Source organism: Pan paniscus, chromosome 2 (genome assembly GCF_029289425.2).
Source record: "Pan paniscus chromosome 2, NHGRI_mPanPan1-v2.0_pri, whole genome shotgun sequence".
Classification (NCBI taxonomy): domain Eukaryota; kingdom Metazoa; phylum Chordata; class Mammalia; order Primates; family Hominidae; genus Pan; species Pan paniscus.
The window spans coordinates 48,805,325-48,828,327 of record NC_085926.1 but is presented as its reverse complement, the minus strand read 5'-3'; the positions used below and the strand labels follow the sequence as shown (position 1 = coordinate 48,828,327).

Genomic DNA, 23,003 nt, shown 5'->3' with positions numbered 1-23,003 from the left:
AGGTCTTTGCTGCTTTTGGCCTTATTTCCCTTTCTCACTGTACACATTTGGCTGAGTGAACTCTTTCAAATTTATTTTTCTGTCTGTGGCTCTCAAATTATGATCTCATTCAAACGCCTACTTCCTACAAGGCCTTCCCCGTTTGACATCTCAGAGACCTGACAGACTCCTGAGTTATTCCACCATTCCACCTGGCAGCCAAGGTGGTCCTGACTCCACCAGGCCTTTGCTCTTGTTGTATGTTCAGATGGCTTTCCTCCAGATCTTCCCCTGGGCGGGTCCTGCTCAGGCCTCGGGGCTAGCTTGAATGTCACCCCGGAAAGTGAGCCCTCTCTTGCCCTTCATCACAGCAGAATCACACTGATGTGCTCGTATGCTTCTGCTTCTCGCTGTGTCTCTGGTGCTTAGTAAGTGCTGGCCAAAAAGAGGCTCTTGGCATCAGCTGAAAGAATAATTTAAAGGTCTTCAGGACCAGGCGAGAGGCACTAATCGGTCCCCTTCATGGGTAGACCGTTCATTACCTAATTCCCTGGATTCCCTCCGTGAGCTGGCATCACGAACCCTCCACTGCCTCGACCCCCCGACAGCCCGAGGGGGCGGGTCATCTAGTGGCGCAAGCGCACTGAGGGTCGGTGCTAAGCGGGGACGCGCACGCCCGCGGTGGCGTGCGTCACAACCAGGACGCCTGCCCCGCCCGTCCAGCTCGCCTGCCCGTCGGTCCCCGCGGCGGCGGCGGCTGCCCAGTGACAGCGGCGGCGGTGCCAGGTCGGCCGTGGTAGCGTAGGGTTGCGCGGCCCGGAAACGCAGAGCCGGCCAAAGAGCGGCGCGACGTGAGCCGGGGCCGTGCGCGAAGAGACCTCGCGGGCGCGGAGCGAAAGGCCAGCGTGAGTGAGCGCGGAGACAGTGGCCGCCGGCGGCCCAACCCGTCTATCCCTTCGGCCGCCGCCGGCATGAGCCACATCCAGATCCCGCCGGGGCTCACGGAGCTGCTGCAGGGCTACACGGTGGAGGTGCTGCGACAGCAGCCGCCTGACCTCGTCGAATTCGCAGTGGAGTACTTCACCCGCCTGCGCGAGGCCCGCGCCCCAGCCTCAGTCCTGCCCGCCGCCACCCCACGCCAGAGCCTGGGCCACCCCCCGCCAGAACCCGGCCCGGACCGTGTCGCAGACGCCAAAGGGGACAGCGAGTCGGAGGAGGACGAGGACTTGGAAGGTAGGCTGTGGGCGGGGCCCTGGGGAGTGGTGCAGGAGGTCTCCAGAGGTCTAGAGGGGTGGCAGGGAGCCGGGTGTCGCGCCGGAGCCAAGCCGACCGCAGGCTGGGATTGGGAGCTCTGTAGCCGCGTTTCTAGCGTTTCCCTGAGACACCGGCGTGAGCCCGCGTGCGCCACTTCCAAATTGAGCTCCGCGGTCCTGCGAGCCCTAGAGCGCACCGAGTGATTTGTCAGATCCAGCCTTGAAGGAAACGTGCGCGCTGTCGGCCCTGCTAGAGGATCCCTCGCCTTTGCTTAAGACCCTTCACCAGTTTTGGCTTCGAAGACAATAGCGTTCTCATCCAGTGACTTGTGTTTAATTGATAGGACAGTAAGTTTGTTTGGAAATAATAATTTTTTTGAAAAGTTACTGTGAAAACTTTTAAGCATAGACAAAAGAGGAAAGGTGAGATGAATCCCTATATGCCATCACCTACATTTAACAGTTGTGTTTGTCACAAAGTTTCATCCATACCTTTTTTCTTTCTTTGCCGAAGTGTATTAAAGCAAATCTCTCAGGTCATTTCACCTCTGCTTACTTGAGTTTGTATTTCTTCAAACATGGTCCCTGGGAATATTCCTATTTTTAAAAACTTGGCCGAAACGATTGAATCAAATTTGGTGAGAGTAAATAATTATCTTGCCGGCCGGGGCAGTGGGCCCCTATAGTCTATACCAGCTACTCTGGAGGCTGAGGAGGAAATATCGCTTGAATCCAAGAGTTCGAGACCAGCCTGGGCAAAATAAGACACCCTACCTCATTTTTGAAAACGAAAAACCTGGCCGGGCGTGGTGGGTCACGCCTGTAGTCCCAGCACTTTGGGAGGCCGAGGCGGGTGGATCACCTGAGGTCAGGAGTTCGAGACCAGCCTGGCCAACATGGCGAAACCCCGTCTCTACTAAAAATACAAAAATTAGCCGGGCGTGGTGGCGGGCGTCTGTAGTCCCAGCTACTTGGGAGGCTGAGGCAGGGAGAATCGCTTGAACCTGGGAGGCGGAGGTTGCAGTGAGCCAAGATCATGCCACTGCACTCCAGCCTGGACGACAGAGCGAACTCCGTCTCAAAAAAAAAAAAAAAAAGAAAAAGGAAAAACCCAGTAACTATATTCTTGTTTAGTGTGTGGGTTGTAGCTTTAAAGGAAAGGATCCCAGCAGAGACTGAGATCAGGAGAGCAGCTTCATTGGCTCTACTTGCTGTGTCAGGATTTATCATTTAGTAATAGTAAACCTTCTCCAAGAGTTTGCAATAAACTTCTCCAAGAGTACGCAATAAGGACCGAGCAGGAAACAAGTTGGAGACTGTCCCTCCCCTCACAGATTTGGTGATCCAAGATCATCACACCTTTTTTTTTTTTTTTTAAGTCAGGATCTCGCTCTGTCACCCAGGCTGGGGTGTAGTGGCACAATCAGGGCTCACTGCAACCCCAACCTCCCAAGCTCAAGGTATCCTCCCACCTGGGCCTCCCAAGTAGCTGGGACTACGGGCATGTGCCACCATGCCTTACTAATTTTAAGTGTTTTATAGAGACGGGGTCTCCCTGTGTTGCCCAGGCTGGTCTTGAACTCCTGGCCTCAAGTAATCCTCCTGCCTTGGCCTCCCACAGTGCTAGGATTACAGGCATGAGCTACTGCTCCTGGCCAAAATAACACGTTCTACATCTGATCTACGCAAGAGTGTTAAGAAGCAATTACAGTTTCCTTGGTTGCTTCAACATATGCTTTGTCAATTTAACAGTAGAATTAGCCTACTTTTGAACAACTAAAATTTAACAAAACAATGAAACCATTTGAGAGGCCAAGTTAGGATCTTAGTGTTATTAGATCACACACACACAAAACTAGTTCTGAGTTGTATCTGGTCTGGCCCAGTATTCAAGTCACGGCAGGGAAGGAGTTAATTAACGGTCATTGCTGTGGGAGGTTACAAGCTTCAGTGCACTGGGCAATCTCCCTAAGTGTATTCATGCTAAAAGAGTAACAAGGGCTTTTCTGGGTTTCCCTTGATTTATTGCACATTACATCATGGGTTTTTGGGAAATCAGAAATTATTTTCTAAACTCTGCCACAGGTTTGCTTTGTGGTCTTGGACAAATTCTCAAACCTGTTTGATCTCAGATTTTCTTATCTTTAAGATGAGGACAGTGACAACAATCTTCCAGGGACAAATGTGTTTTTAAAAGCTTTATTTCAGGTTTGTTTCACTGTCATCTCTGTAAATCACAAAGCAGTAACCTGCTTTGAAACAATTTTTATTTACACAACACTTTAAGATTTTAGAAATTAGCCTCAAATGAGTAAAAGTTTACAAGTTTTTTTTCTTTTTTATTATACTTTAAGTTTTAGGGTACATGTGCACAATGTGCAGGTTAGTTACATATGTATACATGTGCCATGCTGGTGTGCTGCACCCATTAACTCGTCATTTAGCATTAGGTATATCTCCTAATGCTATCCCTCCCCCCACCCCACAACAGTCCCCAGAGTGTGATGTTCCCCTTCCTGTGTCCATGTGTTCTGATTGTTCAATTCCCATCTATGAGTGAGAACATGCGGTGTTTGGTTTTTTGTCCTTGCGATAGTTTACTGAGAATGATGGTTTCCAATTTCATCCATGTCCCTACAAAGGACATGAACTCATCATTTTTTATGGCTGCATAGTATTCCATGGTGTATACGTGCCACATTTTCTTAATCCAGTCTATCATTGTTGGACATTTGGGTTGGTTCCAAGTCTTTGCTATTGTGAATAGTGCTGCAATAAACATACGTGTGCATGTGCCTTTATAGCAGCATGATTTATAGTCCTTTGGGTATATACCCAGTAATGGGATGGCTGGGTCAAATGGTATTTCTAGTTCTAGATCCCTGAGGAATCGCCACACTGACTTCCACAATGGTTGAACTAGTTTACAGTCCCACCAACAGTGTAAAAGTGTTCCTATTTCTCCACATCCTCTCCAGCACCTGTTGTTTCCAGACTTTTTAATGATTGCTATTCTAACTGGTGTGAGATGGTATCTCATTGTGGTTTTGATTTGCATTTCTCTGATGGCCAGTGATGATGAACATTTTTTCATTTGTCTTTTGGCTGCATAAATGTCTTCTTTTGAGAAGTGTCTGTTCATATCCTTTGCCCACTTTTTGATGGGGTTGTTAGTTTTTTTCTTGTAAATTTGTTTGAGTTCATTGTAGATTCTGGATATTAGCCCTTTGTCAGATGAGTAGGTTGCGAAAATTTTCTCCCATTTTGTAGGTTGCCTGTTCACTCTGATGGTAGTTTCTTTTGCTGTGCAGAAGCTCTTTAGTTTAATTAGATCCCATTTGTCAATTTTGGCTTTTGTTGCCATTGCTTTTGGTGTTTTAGACATGAAGTCCTTGCCCATGCCTATGTCCTGAATGGTAATGCCTAGGTTTTCTTCTAGGGTTTTTATGGTTTTAGGTCTAATGTTTAAATCTTTAATCCATCTTGAATTAATTTTTGTATAAGGTGTAAGGAAGGGATCCAGTTTCAGCTTTCTACACATGGCTAGCCAGTTTTCCCAGCACCATTTATTAAATAGGGAATCCTTTCCCCATTGCTTGTTTTTCTCAGGTTTGTCAAAGATCAGATATTTGTAGATATGCGGCGTTATTTCTGAGGGCTCTGTTCTGTTCCATTGATCTATATCTCTGTTTTGGTACCAGTACCATGCTATTTTGGTTACTGTAGCCTTGTAGTATAGTTTGAAGTCAGGTAGTGTGATGCCTCCAGCTTTGTTCTTTTGGCTTAGGATTGCCTTGGCGACACGGGCTCTTTTTTGGTTCCATATGAACTTTAAAGTAGTTTTTTCCAATTCTGTGAAGAAAGTCATTGGTAGCTTGATGGGGATGGCATTGAATCTATAAATTACCTTGGAAGGAAATAGAGACACAAAAAACCCTTCAAAAAATTAATGAATCCAGGAGCTGGTTTTTTGAAAGGATCAACAAAATTGATAGACCGCTAGCAAGACTAATAAAGAAAAAAAGAGAAGAATCAAATAGATGCAATAAAAAATGATAAAGGGGATATCACCACCGATCCCACAGAAATACAAACTACCATCAGAGAATACTACAAACACCTCTACGCAAATAAACTAGAAAATCTAGAAGAAATGGATAAATTCCTCGACACATACACTCTCCCAAGACTAAACCAGGAAGAAGTTGAATCTCTGAATAGACCAATAACAGGATCTGAAATTGTGGCAATAATCAACAGCTTACCAACCAAAAAGAGTCCAGGACCAGATGGATTCACAGCCAAATTCTACCAGAGGTACAAGGAGGAACTGGTACCATTCCTTCTGAAACTATTCCAATCAATGGAAAAAGAGGGAATCCTCCCTAACTCATTTTATGAGGCCAGCATCATCCTGATACCAAAGCCAGGCAGAGACACAACCAAAAAAGAGAATTTTAGACCAATATCCTTGGTGAACATTGATGCAGAAATCCTCAATAAAATACTGGCAAACCGAATCCAGCAGCACATCAAAAAGCTTATCCACCATGATCAAGTGGGCTTCATCCCTGGGATGCAAGGCTGGTTCAATATATGCAAATCAATAAATGTAATCCAGCATATAAACAGAACCAAAGACAAAAACCACATGATTATCTCAATAGATGCAGAAAAGGCCTTTGACAAAATTCGACAACCCTTCATGCTAAAAACGCTCAATAAATTAGGTATTGATGGGATGTATCTCAAAATAATAAGAGCTATCTGTGACAAACCCACAGCCAATATCATACTGAATGGGCAAAAACTGGAAGCATTCCCTTTGAAAACTGGCACAAGACAGGGATGCCCTTTCTCACCACTCCTATTCAACATAGTGTTGGAAGTTGTGGCCAGGGCAATTAGGCAGGAGAAGGAAATAAAGGCTATTCAATTAGGAAAAGAGGAAGTCAAATTGTCCCTGTTTGCAGACGACATGATTGTATATCTAGAAAACCCCATTGTCTCAGCCCAAAATCTCCTTAAGCTGATAAGCAACTTCAGCAAAGTCTCAGGATACAAAATCAATGCACAAAAATCACAAGCATTCTTATACACCAATAACAGAAAAACAGAGAGCCAAGTCATGAGTGAACTCCCATTCACAATTGCTTCAAAGAGAATAAAATACCTAGGAATCCAACTTACAGGGGACGTGAAGGACCTCTTCAAGGAGAACTACAAACCACTGCTCAATGAAATAAAAGAGGATACAAACAAATGGAAGAACATTCCATGCTCATGGATAGGAAGAATCAATATCGTGAAAATGGCCATACTGCCCAAGGTAATTTATAATTCAGTGACAAGTTTTTGTATTATATCTTCATTCTTTGTCATCTTTGATACCTTTTTCAAAATTGAGTTGACTTAAAATCTTTGTACCCTATTTTATTGGTATTTAAGTATTTTTGGTGTCTCAGGTGGCTGCGCCACATAATTATAGAAATCACTACAAGGTGGATTTCTATTTACAAATAATAAATGAAAAATACATTGCATACAATGAGATACTTCATACCTGTTAGGATGGCTGGTATTAAAAACAGAAAATAGCCAAGATGTGGAGATGTTGGAACCCTTGTGCATTACTCATGGGAATGTAAAATGGTTCAGCTGCTGTGGAAAACAATTTGGTGGTTCCTCAAAAAGTAGTTAAACATAGAATTATCATAGGTAGAGCAATTTCACTCCTAGGTATATAACCAAAACACCTTTTTTTTTTTTTTTTTTTTTTTTTGAGACAGAGTCTTGTTCTGTCACCCAGGCTGGAGTGTAGTGGCGGGATCTTGGTTCATTGCAACCTCTGCCTTCTGGTTCAAGCAATTCTCCCACCTCAGCCTTCCGAGTAGCTGGGATTACAGGCATGCGCCACCACACTTGGGTAATTTTTTGTATTTTTAGTAGAGATGGTGTTTCACCATATTGACCAGGCTGGTCTCAAACTCCTGACCTTGTGATCTGCCTGCCTCAGCCTCCCAAAGTGCTGGGATTACAGGTGTGAGCCACCGTTCCCGGCCTACCCAAAATAATTTTAAGCAGGGAGTTAAACAGATAGTTATACTCCAGTGCTCATTGCAGCATTATTTACAGTAGTCAAAAGGTGAAAACATGGCTCGTGCCTGTAATCCCAGCACTGGGGGGCTGAGGCGGGCGGATCACCTGAGGTCAGGAGTTTGAGACCAGCCTGACTAATATGGTAAAACCACATCTCTACTAAATTAAAAAAAAAAAAAAATTAGCTGGGTGTGGTGGTGTGCGCCTGTAATCCCAGCTACTCGGGAGGCTGAGGCAGAAGAATCTTTTGAACCCAGGAGGTGGAGGTTTCAGTGAGCCGAGATCACGCCATTGCACTCCAGCCTGGGCAACAAGAGCGAAACTGTCTCAAAAAAAAAAAAAAAAAAAAAGTGGGCCAGGCCCTGTGGCTCATGCCTATAATCCCAGCACTTTGGGAGGCCGAGGTGGGTGGATCACAAGGTCAGGAGATCGAGACCATCCTGGCTAACACAGTGAAATTCCGTCTCTACTAAAAATACAAAATATAAGCCGGGCGTGGTGGCGGGTGCCTGTAGTCCCAGCTACTCGGGAGGCTGAGGCAGGAGAATGGCGTGAACCCGGGAGGCAGAGCTTGCAGTGAGCCGAGATTGTGCCACTGCACTCCAGCCTGGGTGAGAGAGTGAGACTCTGTCTCAAAAAAAAAAAAAAAAAAAAAGGTGAAAACAAACCAGGTATCCAGGTATACATCCATAAATGAATGGATAAACAAAATATGGTATATATATACATAAGACCGAGTGTTGCTCTGTCTCCCAGGCTGGAGTGCAGTGGCACGATCCTGCTCACTGCAACCTCCACCTCCTGGGTTCAAGCAGTTCACTTGCCTCAGCCTCCGAGTAGCTGGGATTACAGGCGTGTGCCACCATGCCTAGCTAGTTTTGTATTTTTAGTAGAGACGGGGTTTCACCATGTTAGCCAGGCTGGTCTCAAACTCCCAACCTCAGGTGATCCACCCGTCCCGCCTCGACTTCCCAAAGTGATGGGATTACAGGCGTGAGCCACCATACCTGACCATCCTTAAGAAGGAATGAAATTCTTATTCATGCTACAGCATTGAAAATATTATCCTAAATGAAATGAGCCAGATACAAAAGGGCAAATAATGTATGATTCCACTTACAGAAGGTAACCAGAATAGCTAAATTCATAGGGACAGAAAGTAGAAGAGAGCTAACCGGGGGCTTGGGGGAAGGTGTAATAGGGTGTTATTGTTTAATAGGCACAGAGTTTCAGTTTGGGATAATGAAAAAGTTCTGAAGTTGGATAATGGTGATGGTTGCACAATGTATGTACTTAATGACACTGAATTGTACACTTAAAATGGTGAAGTGGCACATTTTATGTACATCTTACCACAATTTAAAAAGGAAGAAAAAATGAATTGTATACCCAATGACATTAGAATAAGTCTACACTACTTAAATTAGAAATAGGATATGTTTCAACTCCAGAGCCAATAAAAAAAAGAACAAGAAGTATCATATGTAATAACTGTATATAGCAAGGAAGCTTTGCTTAGTGAGGTCCTTGTGACTAACCACCAATTCAGTTTATAAAATTGTATCCTATTGGAAAGAGTCAAAAAACTTACTAGCTGTTATTTTAATAACAGCTTTAATATCAAACAGGACATAACTTCAAAGTATAAAGTATTATAATGAGTATTTAATGTTGAGAGATGCCTGAAGAGTATAAACTTATTAATAAATTACTGTAGCTACATACAAACAATAAATCGACGTTCAGAATTGTTTCACTTCTGTAATTACCATAAAGCATTTATACTTGCCGGTCTCTCAGCATTTTTTTTTTTTTTTTTTTTAGGTAACAGCTTTATGGAGATATGCTTCACATACAAGTCAACTATTTAGAATGTATAATTGGTTTTTCATATCTGTGTGCAGCCGTCACCATAATAATTTTTTTTTTTTTTTAGACGGAATTTTGCTCTTGTTGTCCAGGCTGGAGTGCAATGATGTGATCTTGGCTCACTGCAACCTCTGCCTCCCGGGTTGAAGCAATTCTCCTGCCCCAGCCTCCCGAGTAGCCAGGATTACAGGCGCGTGCCACCACGCCCGGCTAATGTTTGTGTTTTTAGTAGAGATGGGGTTTCATCATGTTGGCCAGGCTGGTCTTGAACTCCTGACCTCAGGTGATCTGTCTGCCTCGGCCTCCCAAAGTGTTGGGATGACAGGCATGAGCCACTGTACCTGACCAACCATAACAATTTTTTTTTTTTTTGAGACGGAGTCTTGCTCTGTCGCCCAGGCAGGAGTGCAGTGGCGCGATCTCGGCTGACTGCAAGCTCCGCCTCCCAGGTTCGTGCCATTCTTCTGCCTCAGCCTCCCGAGTAGCTGGGACTACAGGCGCCCACCACCATGCCTAGCTAATTTTTTGTATTTTTTTTTTAGTAGAGACAGGGTTTCACCGTGTTAGCCGGGATGGTCTCGATCTCCTGACCTCGTGATCCGCCTGCCTCGGCCTCCCAAAGTGCTGAGATTACAGGCATGAGCCATCGCGCCCGGCCCCATAACAATTTTTAGAACATTTTTCCTCACTCCAAAAAGAGTCCCATATACTGTTTTGTTTTTTTTTTTCTTTTTTCTTTTTTTTTTAAAGATGGAGTATCTCTCTGTTGCTCAGGCTGGAGTACAGTGGTGAGATCTCAGCTCACTACAATCTCTCCCTCCTGGGTTCAAGCAATTCTTGTGCCTCAGTCTCCTAAGTAGCTGGGATTACCGGCATGTGCCACCATGCCCAGCTAATTTTTGTATTTTTAGTAGAGATGGGGTTTCACCATGATGGCCAGGCTGGTCTCGAACTCCCAACCTCAGGTGATCTGTCCACCACGGCCTCCCAAAGTGCTGGGATTACAGGTGTGAGCCACTGCGCCCGGTCACCATACACTTTAGTCATCACCTCACCAACACCCTCATTCCCCTCATCCCTAGGCATCCTCTAATCTACTTTTGTCTCTACCATTTGCCTATCCTGCATATTTCATATAAATGGAATCATATAATATGTGTTGTTTTTTTTTTTGAGCGGAGTCTTGCTCTGTTGCCCAGGCTGGAGTGCAGTGGCATGATCTCAGCTCACTGCAAGCTCCGCCTCCTGGGTTCACGCCATTCTCCTGCCTCAGCCTCCCGAGTAGCTGGGACTACAGGCGCCCGCCACCACACCCGGCTAATTTTTTGTATTTTTAGTAGAGATGGGGTTTCACTGTGTTAGCCAGGATGGTCTCGATCTCCTGACCTTGTGATCCGCCTGCCTCAGCCTCCCAAAGTGCTGGGATTCCAGGCGTTAGCCACCGTGCCCAGCCAATATGTGGTCTTTTGCCGCTGGCACTTAGCATAATGTATTCAAGGTTCATCCATGTTGTAAGCATGTATCAGTACTTCTTTTTTTTTTTTTCCTTTTTCCACTTGTTCTAAATAAACTTCATTTCTTTTTATTGCTAAATACTATTCTGTTGTCTGGAAATACCATTCATTTCTGGATATACCATTTATCCATTCATATGTTGATGGACATATAGATTGTTCCCACTCTTTGACTATTATGAATAATGCTGCTACGAATATTTGTGTGTACAAGTTCTGTGTGGAGCTGTTTTCATTTCTCATAGGCGTAGAATTGCTGGGCCATATAGTAGCTCTGTTTAACCTTTTGAGGAATTGCCAGTCTGTTTTCCAAAGTGGCTGAACCATTTTACATTCCAACCAGCAGTGTTTTGAGGATTCTAATTCCTCTACATCCTTGTCCGAACGTATCTGTCTTCCAAAATTATTATAGCCAAACTAGTGGGTGTGAAGTAGTACTTCATTGTGGTTTTGATTTGCATTTCTCTAATGACTAATGATGTTGAATGGACATCTTTCCATGTATTTGTCAGTTGCATTTCTTCTTCTTATTTTTTAAGATAGGGTGTCACTCTGTTGCCCTGGTTGGAGTGTATTAGCAGAATCATAGGTCATTACAGCCTTGAAATCCTGGGCTCACGCCACCATAGCTGGGCTCCTGGGCTCATGCGCCACCATAACTGGCTAATTTTTTTTTTCATACCTGGCTAATTTTTATTTTTATTATTATTATTTTTGAGACAGGGTCTCTGTCACCCTGGCTGGAGTACAGTGGTGCAATCATAGCTCACTGCAGCCTAACCCTTGCAGGCTCAAGTGATCCTTTCACCTTAGCCTCCCAAGTAGCTAGGACTACAGGCATACACCATGCCTGGCTAATTTTTGTATTTTTTGTGGAGATGGGGTTTCACCATGTTGCCCAGGCTGGTCTCGAACTCCTGAGCTCAGGTAATTTGCTCGCCTCATCTCCCAAAGTGCTGGGATTACAGATGTGAGCCAATGTGCCTGGCCTCTGGCTAACTAAACAAATTTTTTTTTTTTTTTTTTTTAGTAGAGATTGGGTCTCACTATGTTGCCAGCGTTGGTCATAAACTCCTGGCCTCAAGGGATCCTCCTGCCTTGGCCTCCCAAAGTACTGGGATTATAGGCATGAGCCACTGTGTCCAGCCTTTTCACTTTTTTGGTGTCCTTTGAAGCACAAATGTTTTTAATTCTGATGAAATCCGATGTGTCTTTTTTCTTTTCTTGTTTGTGCTATAGGTGTCATATTTAAGAAACCGTTGCCAAATCCAAGGTCATGAAAATTTACCCCTGTATTTTCTTCTAGAAGTTTATAGTTTTATCTTTTGCATTTAAGTCTTTGGTACATTTTGAGTTTTTTTTTTTTTAATATATATATATAAAAAAAGCTTTCTTCTTCTTTTTTTTTTTTTTTTTTAGACAGAGTCTCGCACTGTCGCCCAGGCTGGAGTGCACAATGGCACAATCTTGGCTCACTGCAGCCTCCGCCTCCTGGGTTCAGGCGATTCTCCTGCCTCAGTCTCCCGAGTAGCTGGGATTACAGGTACCCGTCACCATGCCTGGCTAATTTTTTGTATTTTTGGTAGAGATGGGGTTTCACTATGTTGGTCAGGCTGGTCTTGAACTCCTGACCTCGTGATGCACCTGATTTGGCCTCCCAGAGTGCTGGGATTACAGGCATGAGCCACCGTGCCTAGCCCAGTACTTTATTCTTTTACATGTAAATATCCAGTTGTTCAGCACCATTTGTTGAAGAGACTATTCTTTTCTCACTTAATTGTCTTGGTACTCTTGTTGAAAATTGATTGTTATGCATGGACTCAGTAACATGGGGAAAAAAAAGAAAATGGATTGACTGTAAATGTGAGTCTGTTTCTAGACTCAGTTCTGTTCCATTGATTTATATGTCTGACCACATGCTAATATCACATTGTCTTGATTACTATAGATAACTCTGTAGTAGGTTTGGAATCAGGAAGTATGAGTTCTCCAAGTTCATTCTTTTTTTAGAATTGTTTTGGCTATTTTGGGTCCCTAGAATTTTTTTTTTTTTGAGACTGAGTCTTGCTCTGTCACTCAGGCTGCAGTGCAGTGACACGATAGGCTCACTGCAGCCTCCGCCTCCTGGGTTCAGTAATTCTCCTGCCTCAGCCTGTAGGCATATAAGCTACCACACCTGGCTTTTTTTTTTTTTCTTTTTGAGATGGAGTCTTGCTCTGTCCCCCAGGCTGGAGTGCAGTGGTGCAGTCTCCGCTCACTGCAAGTTCTGCCTCCCGGGTCACACCATTCTCTTGCCCCAGCCTCCCGAGTCACACCATTCTCTTGCCCCAGCCTCCCGAGTAGCTGGGACTACAGGCGTCTGCCACCATGCCCGCCTAATTTTTTGTATTTTTAGTATAGATGGGGTTTCACCGTGTTAGCCAGGATGGCCTCGATCTGCTGACCTCGTGATCTGCCGCCTCGGCCTCCCAAAGTGCTGGGATTAGAAGCGTGAGCCACAGCAACCGGCCACACCCTGCCATTTTTTTTCAGTAGAGATAGGGTTTCGCCATGTTGGCCAGGTTGGTCTCGAACTCCTGGTTTCAAAAGTTATCTGCCAGGCCAAGCATGGTGGCTCACGCCTGTAATCTCAGCACTTCGGGCGGCCGAGGCAGGCAGATCACTTGAGATCAGGAGTTCGAGACCAGTCTGGCCAACATGGGGAAACCCCGTCTCTACTAAAAATACAAAAATTTGCAGGCGTGGTGGTGTACGTCTGTAGTCCCAGCAACTCTGGAGGCTGAGGTGGGAAGACCACTTGAACCCGGGAGGCGGAAATTGCAGTGACCTGAGATCGTGCCACTGCACTCCAGCCTGGGTGACAGAATGAGACTTTGTCTCAAAAAAAAAAAAAAAAGTGATCCTCCTGCCTCAGTCTCTCAAAGTGCTGGGAATTTGTGAGTTACTGTGGCCTGCCCCCATTTGTATGTTTTTTTGGTAGAAAAGTCTATTCAAGTCTTTTGTCTATTTTTTATTAGTTTATTTGTCTTTTTGTTGTTGAGTTATAATAATTCTTTGTCTGGAAACTAGTTCCTTATATAAGTGATTTGCAAATATTTCCTCCCATTTTGTGAATTGTCTTTTCACTTTTTTTTTTTTTTTTTTTCTTGAGACAGGTTCTCACTCTGTTGCCCAGGCTAGAGTGCAGCGATGATCATGGCTTACTGCAGCCTTGACCTCCCAGGCTCAAGTAACCCTCTTGCCTCAGCCTCCCAAGTAATTGGGACTACAGGCATGCACCACTACGCCTGGCTAATTTTTGTAAAGGTGGGATTTTGTCATGTTTCCCAGGCTGGTCTTGAACTCCTGGGCTCAAGTGATCCATCTGCCTCAGCCTTCCAAAGTGTTGGGATTACAGTCATGAACCACTGCGCCCAGCCTTCTTTTCACATTCTTAAAGCATAAAAGTTTTTAAAATTTTTATGAAGTACAATTTTAGCTCTTTTTTGTTTGTTATTGTTTTTTTTCCTTGTTGCTGTGCTTCAGGTGTCACATACCTGAAGTACAGTCTGATTTATGCCTCTACCTCACAGTAGAGCTACTCTCCTCCTTTGCTTGGTTCACACTGAAGAGGTATGAAGAGGTATGAGAATATGGGATTGCTGCTCCGTATGGACCCTGACCTCCACTTGTTTCGCTAAAAATGTATGTGGCCTATTTTTCCTCTCCTTCTGAGCTTTTACTGCTGGATGGCAGTAAACTTTTGATTGTCTTGCCCTTTTGTAAAGTGGCTATGAGAGTATGGCTGGGTGGAAGAAACCATTTTCTTTTTCTTTTTTTTCTTTTTTTTTTTTTTTTTTTTAAGACGGAGTCTTGCTTTGTTGCCCAGCCTGGAGTGGAGTGGCGCGATCTCAGCTCACTACAACCTGTCTCCCGGGTTCAAGCGATTCTGCTGTCTCAGCCTCCCAAGTAGCTGGGATTATAGGTGCACACCACCATGCCCGACTAGTTTTTGTATTTTTTAGTAGAGAAGGGGTTTCACCATGTTGGCCAGGGTGGTCTTGGTCTCCTGACCTCAGGTGATCCACCTTCCTTGGCCTCCCAAAGTGCTGGGAATACAGGCGTGAGCCACTGCGCCTGGCCGGAAGAAACAATTTTCTTTTTTTCTTTCTTTTTTTTTTTTTTGAGACCAAGTCTCACTCTTGTCGCCCAGGCTGAAGTGCAATGGCGCGATCTTGGCTCACCACAACCTCCGCCTCCTGGGTTCAAGCAATTCTCTTGCCTCAGCCTCCCGAGTAGCTAGGATTACACAGGTGCCTGACACCACATCCGGCTAATTTTTGTGTTTTTAGTAGAGATGGGGTTTCACCATGTTGGCCAGGCTGGTCTTGAACTCCTGACCTCAGGTGATCCGCCCGCCTTGGCCACCCAAAGTGCTGGGATTACAGGGGTGAGCCTCTGCGCCTGGCAAGAAACAATTTTCTAAACACAAGAGGAACCGTGGGCTGTTTATATGGTGACGCTTCTTAAGGAAATATGATTATTTTAAGAAATTAGCCTGAGTGCAGTGGCTCACGCCTGTAATTTTGGTACTTTGGGAGGCCAAGGTGGGAGGATTGCTTGAGCCCAAGAGTTCAAGACCAGCCTGGGCAATATGGCGAGACCCCCCATCTTTTCAAAAAATTAAAACAATTAGCTGGGTTATGGTGACATGCACCTGTATTCCCAGCTACTTGGGGGGCTGAGGAAGGAGGATTCTTTGAGCCCAGGAGTTTGAGGCTATGGTGAGCTGTGATTGTGCCAGTGTTAATACAAAAAGTGAGCTTTGCTAATTCATTTTCAATAACCTACAAGCAGCTTTTGAAATGTTGTCATTGGAAGGATCAAATGCACTTGGGGCTGTTGGACAAGCTACAGACTCATAATATGTGGGCAAGGGCAGATTGGATGTATTTGCACAATCTGGAGACTGTATGAGGAACTTGTTTTCATTGTCTTTGGCACACAGCAGCCTTAGTTTTTAGCTCTGTCAAAGAATGGAATTATTTCAAGACTGTTTCCTCAGCAAAAATCAATCAAGGGTTCCTACTGAAGTAAAAAGCAACTTGTAGGAAAATAATAGGGGATATATTTTGCTCATTAAGGATCTTTTTATAGTGGCTCTTGGTGCACTGCCTGTGAGTTAGCCCTTATCCTCAAGGAGCAGCTTAAAAAATTTAAAAAAAAATCGTTTTGTAATAATTTTAGATGATGTACTTTCAGGAATCATTACAGGTGTTGGGACAGCTGTTTTGTGTCTCTTAAAGCATGTGTCTTGCTAGGACTGTTCTTGTATATTGTATATTCACTAAGTTTTTCTTGTGTAATTTTTCCTCTTTGGAGTAAAATTTAGTATATGTTTCTTTGGAATTAAAAGAAAAAATGTGCGTGTTCAGAGGCTGGTAACTAAAACTTTTAGCTTATTTATTTTGCATTTGAGGTGCCATTTAAATGAATTTTAGATCTGAAAATAAATGGCTTGAGTTTTTCTTGGTCCAAGCCCAGATAGCTGCCTGGAAATTTGTCAGCAGTTTTTTTTTTTTTTTTTTTTTTTTTTTTTTTTGAGATGAAGTTTTTCACTCTTGTTGCCCAGGCTGGAGTGCAATGGCATGATCTCGGCTCACTGCAACCTCCGCCTCCCGGGTTCAAGCAATTCTCGTGCCTCAGCCTCCTGAGTAGCTGGGATTACAGGCGCCCGCCACCACGCCCTGCTAGTTTTTGTATTTTTAATAGAGATGGAGTTTCACCATGTTGGCTAGGCTGGTCTCGAACTCCTGACCTTAGGTGATCTACCTGCCTCGGCCTCCCAAAGTGCTGGAATTACAGGCGTGAGCCGCCCCACCCGGCCTAATTTGTCAGCAGTTTTAAGATGTGATGACCACAAGATACTGTGTGCGAAGACAGTTACTAACGATGTAGAAATTCGGATGAAGATTTTTTGGAGGCCAGTTGTGGTGGCTCACACCCGTAATCCCAGCACTTTGGAAGACCAGGACAGGTGGGATCACATGAGGTCAGGAGTTTGAGACCAGCCTGGCCAGTATGGTGAAACCCCGTCTCTACTAAACATACAAAAATTAGCCAGGTGTGGTGGTACACACCTGTAATCCCAGGTACTTGGGAGGCTGAGACATGAGAATTTCTTGAACCCAGGAGGTGGAGGTTGCAGTGAGCCAAGGTTGAGCTACTGCACTCCAGCCTGGACAACACAGTGAGACTCTGTCTCAAAAAAAAGAAAAAATATTTTTTGGAGGCAATCCGCTTGAGTCCAGGGGCCTAGGACCAGCCTGGGTGACATAGCAAGACCCCATCTCTACAAAAAATATAATAGCCAGGTGTGGTGATGCATGCCTATAGTTGTAGCTACTAGAGAGGCTGAGGTGGGAAGATAACTTGAGCCCAGCAGGTCAATGCTACAGTGAGCCGTGATCATGCCATTGCACTCTAGCCTGGATAAGAGCAAGACTCTGTCTCTAAAAAAAAAAAAAAAAAAAAAAAGAGATTTTGGATAAACCAGTGGCTAGAGAGTTATTGTTCAGTTTGCAATGTTATACAGTCTTGCACTGCATAATGATGTTTTGATTAATGAGGGATTACATTATAAAATGGTAATCCCCTGAGTATAGTAGAGCTAAAAAATTCCTATCGCTTAGTGACATTATGATGTTGTGTTACAACACATTACATGTTTGTGGTGATGCTGGTGTAAACAAACCTACCCTGCTGTCAGTTGTATAAAAGTATAGTACATATAATTATGTATAGTACATCCCGGGTCCCCACCCCCTGGGCCATGGACCAGTATTGGTCTGTGGCCTGCTAGGAACTGGGCCGCACAGCAGGAGGTGAGCAGTGGGCAAGCAAGTGAAGCTTCATCTGTGTTTATAGCTACTTCCCTTGCTTGTATTACCGCCTGAGCTCCATCTCCTGTCAGATCAGTGGTGCGTTAGATTCTCATAGGAACGTGAACCGTTGTCAACTGTGCATGCCAGGGATTTGGTGGTGCTCTCCTTATGAGAACCAAATGCCTGATCTGTCACTGTGTTTCATCACTCCCAGATGGGACTGTCTAGTTGAAGGACTGTCTAGTTGAGCTCAGGGCTCCCACTGATTCTACATTATGGTGAGTTGTATAATTATTTCATTATATATTACAATGTAATAATAATAGAAATAAAGTGCACAATAAATGTGATGCACTTGAATCATCCTGAAACCATCCCCCAACCCTTCTCCAATTTTCATGGAAAAATTGTCTTCCATGAAACCAGTTCCTGGTGCCAAAAAGGTTGGGGACTGCTGTAGTACATGATACTTGATAATGATAATAACTATGTTATTGGTTTATGTATTTAGTTATACTGTACTTTTAATCATTATTTAAGAGTGTATACCTTCTACTTATTAAAAAAAGTTAATTGTAAAACAGCCTCAGGCAGGTCCTTCAAATGGTATTCCAGAAGAATTCATTGTAATCAAAGGAGATGACAGCTCACAGTTCCATGTGTGTTTTTGCCCCTAAAGACCTTCCAGTGGTACAAGATGGAGAGGTGGAAGACAGTGATATTGATGATCCAGACCCTGCTTAGGTCTAGGCGGTCCTGACCCTGTATAGGACTAGTCTAATGTATGCATTTGTGTCTTAGTTTTTTTTTTTTTTTTGAGACGGAGCTTCGCTCTTGTCGCCCAAGCTGGAGTGCAATAGCACAATCTTGGCTCACTGCAACCTCCGCTTCCCAGGTTCGAGTGATTCCCTTGCCCCAGCCTCTTGAGTAGTTGGGATTACAGGTGTGTGCCACCATGCCTGGCTAATTTTTTTTTTGTATTTTTAGTAGAGATGGGGTTTCTCCTGTTAGCCAGGCTGGTTTCGAACTCCTGACCTCAGGTGATCCACCTGCCTCAACCTCCCAAAATGCTGGGATTATAGGCGTGAGCCACTGTGCCCGGCTTGTGTCTTAGTTTTTAACAAAAAAGCTTAAAATATATATATATATATATATATACACACACGCATATATATGTATGTATATACACACATATATATGTATATATGCGTATATATACGCATATATTTTATATACATACGTATATATACGCATGTATATAAAATATATGCGTATATATAAACGTATATATAAAATATATATGTATATATGAGAATATATACGTACACACACACATTTATGTGTATATATACACACGTACATACACACACACGTATGTGTGTGTATACACACGTATATACACACACACACGTGTGTGTGTATACACACGTATATACACACACACGTGTGTGTGTATACACACGTATATACACACACACGTGTGTGTGTGTATACACACACGTATATACACACACACGTGTGTGTGTGTATACACACACGTATATACACACACACACGTGTGTGTGTGTATACACATATATATTTATGTGTGTATATATACACATATATATGTTTTTCTTATTTATTTATTTATTTTTGAGATGGAGTCTTGCTCTGTTGCCCAGGTAGGAATGCAGTGGCATGATCTCGGCTCACTGCAACCTCTGCCTCCCAGGTTCAAGCTGTTCTCCTGCCTCAGCCTCCTAAGTAGCTGGGACTACAGGTTCGTGCCACCATGCACAGCTAATTTTTGTATTTTTAGTATAGACAGGGTTTCCCCATGTTGGCTAGGCTGGCCTCGAACTCCTGACCTCAGGTGATCTGCCCACCTGGGCCTCCCAAAGCGCTGGGATTACAGGCGTGAGCCTCTGCGCCCAGCCTTCATTTTCATTTATTTCTGTTTTAATGGAGAGGAGATTTTGCTCTGTTGCCCAGGCTGGTCTCAAACTCTTGGGCTCAAGTGATCTACCTGCCTCACTTGAGCTGGGTGTGGTGGCTCACGCCTATAATCCCAGCGCTTTGGAAGGCCAAGGTGGGTGGATCACTTGTGGTCAGAAGTTCGAGACCAGCTTGGCCAACATGGTGAAACCCCGTCTCTACCAAAAAATATAAAAAATTAGCCGGGTGTGGTGATATGTGCCTGTAGTCCCAGCTACTCGGGAGGCTGAGGCAGGAGAATTGCTTGAACCTGGGAAGCAGAGGTTGCAGTGAGCTGAGATCGCGCTACTGCACTCCAGCCTGGGTGACAGAGCAAGGCTCTGTCTCAAACAAACAAAAAACAAGAAAAAAACAAAGTGCTGGGATTATGGGCATGAACCACTGCACCTGGTAAAAAAATAAAAAAAAGGCTTAAAGGATAATAATATAAATCAATTTTTCTTTCTTTCTTTTTTTTTTTTTTTTTTTTGGAGACAGGGGCTCGCTCTGTTGCCCGGGTGCGATCACAGCTCACTGCAACCTCAGCTTTTTGGGTTTAAGCAAGATCCTCCCACCTCAGCCTGGAGTAGCTGGGACCAGAGGCGCTGGCCACCACATTTAGCTAGTTTTTTTCTATTTTTTTGTAGAGGCGGAGTCTCACCATGTTGCCTTGGTTGGTCTTGAACTTTCGGGCTCAAGCAATTCTCCTGCCTCAGCCTCCCAAAGTACTTGGATTACAAGTGTGGGCCACCATTCCCATCCAGCAAAATATTTTTGTATACCTGTACAGTGCCTTTATGTATTAAGGTAAATGTTATTACAAAAGAGTCAAAAAGTCAAAAGAAGAGCTGAGTGTCTGTAGTCCCAGCTACCCTGAGGCTGAAGCAAGAGAATTGCTTGAGCCCAGGAGTTTGAGGCTGTTGTGGGCCATGATCACACCTGTTTGTAGCTGCTACACTCTAGCCTGTGCAACATAGGAACACCTAATTTCTTTAAAAAAGAGAAAAAAAGTTAGAAAAAAGTTTAAAGTTGGGCCATGTGCGTTGGCTCACGCTTGTAATCCCAGCACTTTAGGAGGCAGAGGTGGGTGGATCGCCTGAGCTCAGGAGTTCGAGACCAGCCTGACCAATGTGGTGAAACCCCATCTCTAGTAAAGATACAAAAATTAACCAGGTGTGGTGGCGGGCGTCTGTAATCCCAGCTACTTGGGAGGCTTGAGGCAGGAGAATCACTTGAACCCGAGAGGTGGAGATTGAGGTGAGCTGAGATCGTACCATGATTGGACTCCAGCCTAGGTGACAGGGCAAGACTCCATCTCAAAAAAAAAAAAAAAAAAATTAAGGTTTATATAGTAAAAGTTACAGTAAGCTAAGGTTATAATTGAAGAAAAAACGTATTTTTTATAGATTGTGTAGCCTAAGGATACAGTGTTTATAAAGTCTACCTTAGTGTACAGTAGTGTCCTAGACCTTCACATTCACTTACCACTCACTCACTGACTACACCCGAAATAACTTCCAGTCCTGCAAGTGCCATACACAAGTGTAAAATTACTTTTATACCATATTTTTACCATATGTTTTCTATGTTTAGATATACAAATAGCCTAGGAGTAATAGGCTTTACCATATATTCTAGGTGTGTTGTAGGCTGTACCGTCTAGGTTTGTGTAAGTACACTCTGTGATGTTTGCAGAATGATGAAATTGCCTAACAAATTTCTCAGAATGAAGTGATACATGTGCTTTTGTTTTTTGGGGGCATCCAATATTTTAAAAGTAAAATTATAATTCAAAGAGTTTACTTCATGCTATCAGCAGACATACTTATGTTCTTTCTTACTCTGTTCTTTTTTTTTTTTTTTCATCTTAAACTCAGTGGTAAGAATTGTCATGTTCTTGAGGGTTATTTTGGGGAAGATTATTGGAGCTTTGTGTTTGGTGACTCCATGATTTTTAACAGGGCAGGTGATTTGTCTTGGCATTTCTAGACCAAGCATCCAATGTTCGACTAGTTGGTTGGTTTCTCAGCCCAAAAAAAAGAAGCCCTATGTTGTTGGCGGTACTCCAGGGCTTTTTTTGTAGCCATCATCAGAGAATTCTGGATATGGTTAACTTTAATGCACACCAAATTTTAAAAATGGTTAGTAGATGAGTGGTATCTGAAATCCTAATAATTTTCAGCAAGACTGCTCTTACTTCAGAGTGGAGTTTAGTGCCCCTAAAATGAGTGGGCATCAGTGGCCTTGGATATCTTTTTCTATGTTTATCTTTATTTTTGTAAGTTGAGAGGTTTTTTTAAGTTTACTTTTTTTTTTTTTTTAATTTACAACCCTATTCACCTGGAGTAGAGAGTTTTAAGTTTGTTTTTTGGTGTATAATAAAGAATGTGACTAGCCTTTTTCCTGGGGTTCCTGGCATAATGTGTCTAAAACCTTTGGAATTTTCCAAGTGATAGAAGTATCTTTCTTTGTTATTCATGAGCCTTTTGGATCATAACTGAGTTTATGTTAATGAGATGATTCAGGATGGGGGCTGGTCACCAGAAAGACCAACCATGTGATAGGAGGGCTGATGCTTTGAGGCAGTCTAATCTCTGGGGAGAGAAAGGGGGCTGGAGGTTGAGTTTAGTTATGTGGCCAATGATTCAATCGTGTCTATGTTAGGAAACCCCAGTAAAAACTCTCAACACAAAATTGGTGGATCATCCTGGTAGGTAAATCCATTGATGGGCTGGGAGGGTGATTCCATGGGGAAAGGGGACAGAAGTTTGTGTTCAGGACCCTTACAGACCTTGCCGTATGTCTCTTCATTTCACTGGCCCAAATTTGTATCCTTTATAATAAAACTATAATTGTAAATACAGTGCTTTTCTGAGTTCTGTGAGTTCTAGTGAATATTGAACCAGAGGGGTCATGGGAACCCCTGAATTTTTTTGAGACAAGGGTCTTCTTCTGTCACCCAGGCTGGAATGCAGTGGTGCGATCATAGCTCACTGCAGCCTTGACCTCCCGGGCTCAGGCAATCCTCCTACCTCAGCCTCCCTAGTAGCTAGAACCAGAGGTGCGTGGCACCACACCTGGCTAATTTTAAAAAATTATTCATAGAGATGGGGGTCTCTCTGTGTTGCCCAGGCCGATCTCAAACTCCTGGGCTCCAGTGATCGTGCTGCCTTAGCCTCTCAGTGCTGGGAGTCACCATGCCCTGCTGGAATCCCTGAATTTGTAATGAGTTGGTTAGAAGTACAGGTGGCCTGGGATCCCCAAAGTATAACTACCATCTGAAGTAAGGGCAGTCTTGTTGGGCATCTTGCCTTTTAACTTCTAGAGTCTGATGTTAACCACCTAGTGTTAGCATCAGAATTGTATGGAAGTATACCAGTTAGTGACAGAATAGTTTTATATTCCTATTATATATAATTCTACTGAAATTAGGGGCCAGATGTGAACTGATGAGAAGACATACACTAGAA

General features: G+C 43.7%; 1 protein-coding gene across 2 annotated transcripts in view; it reads left to right on the top strand.

Moving 5' to 3' along the window:
* Positions 1-157: 157 nt before the first annotated feature.
* PRKAR2A (protein kinase cAMP-dependent type II regulatory subunit alpha) overlaps positions 158-23,003 on the top strand; it is a 108,869-nt gene continuing 86,023 nt past the window's right edge. The window contains exon 1 of one of the 2 annotated variants that reach the window (XM_008971691.5): positions 158-1,212. In XM_008971691.5, coding sequence (XP_008969939.1) covers positions 951-1,212 — 262 coding nt within the window. In that variant the 5' untranslated portion in view covers positions 158-950. The remainder of the gene's footprint in view (positions 1,213-23,003) is intronic. The other variant, XM_008971693.5, reaches the window with a different exon arrangement.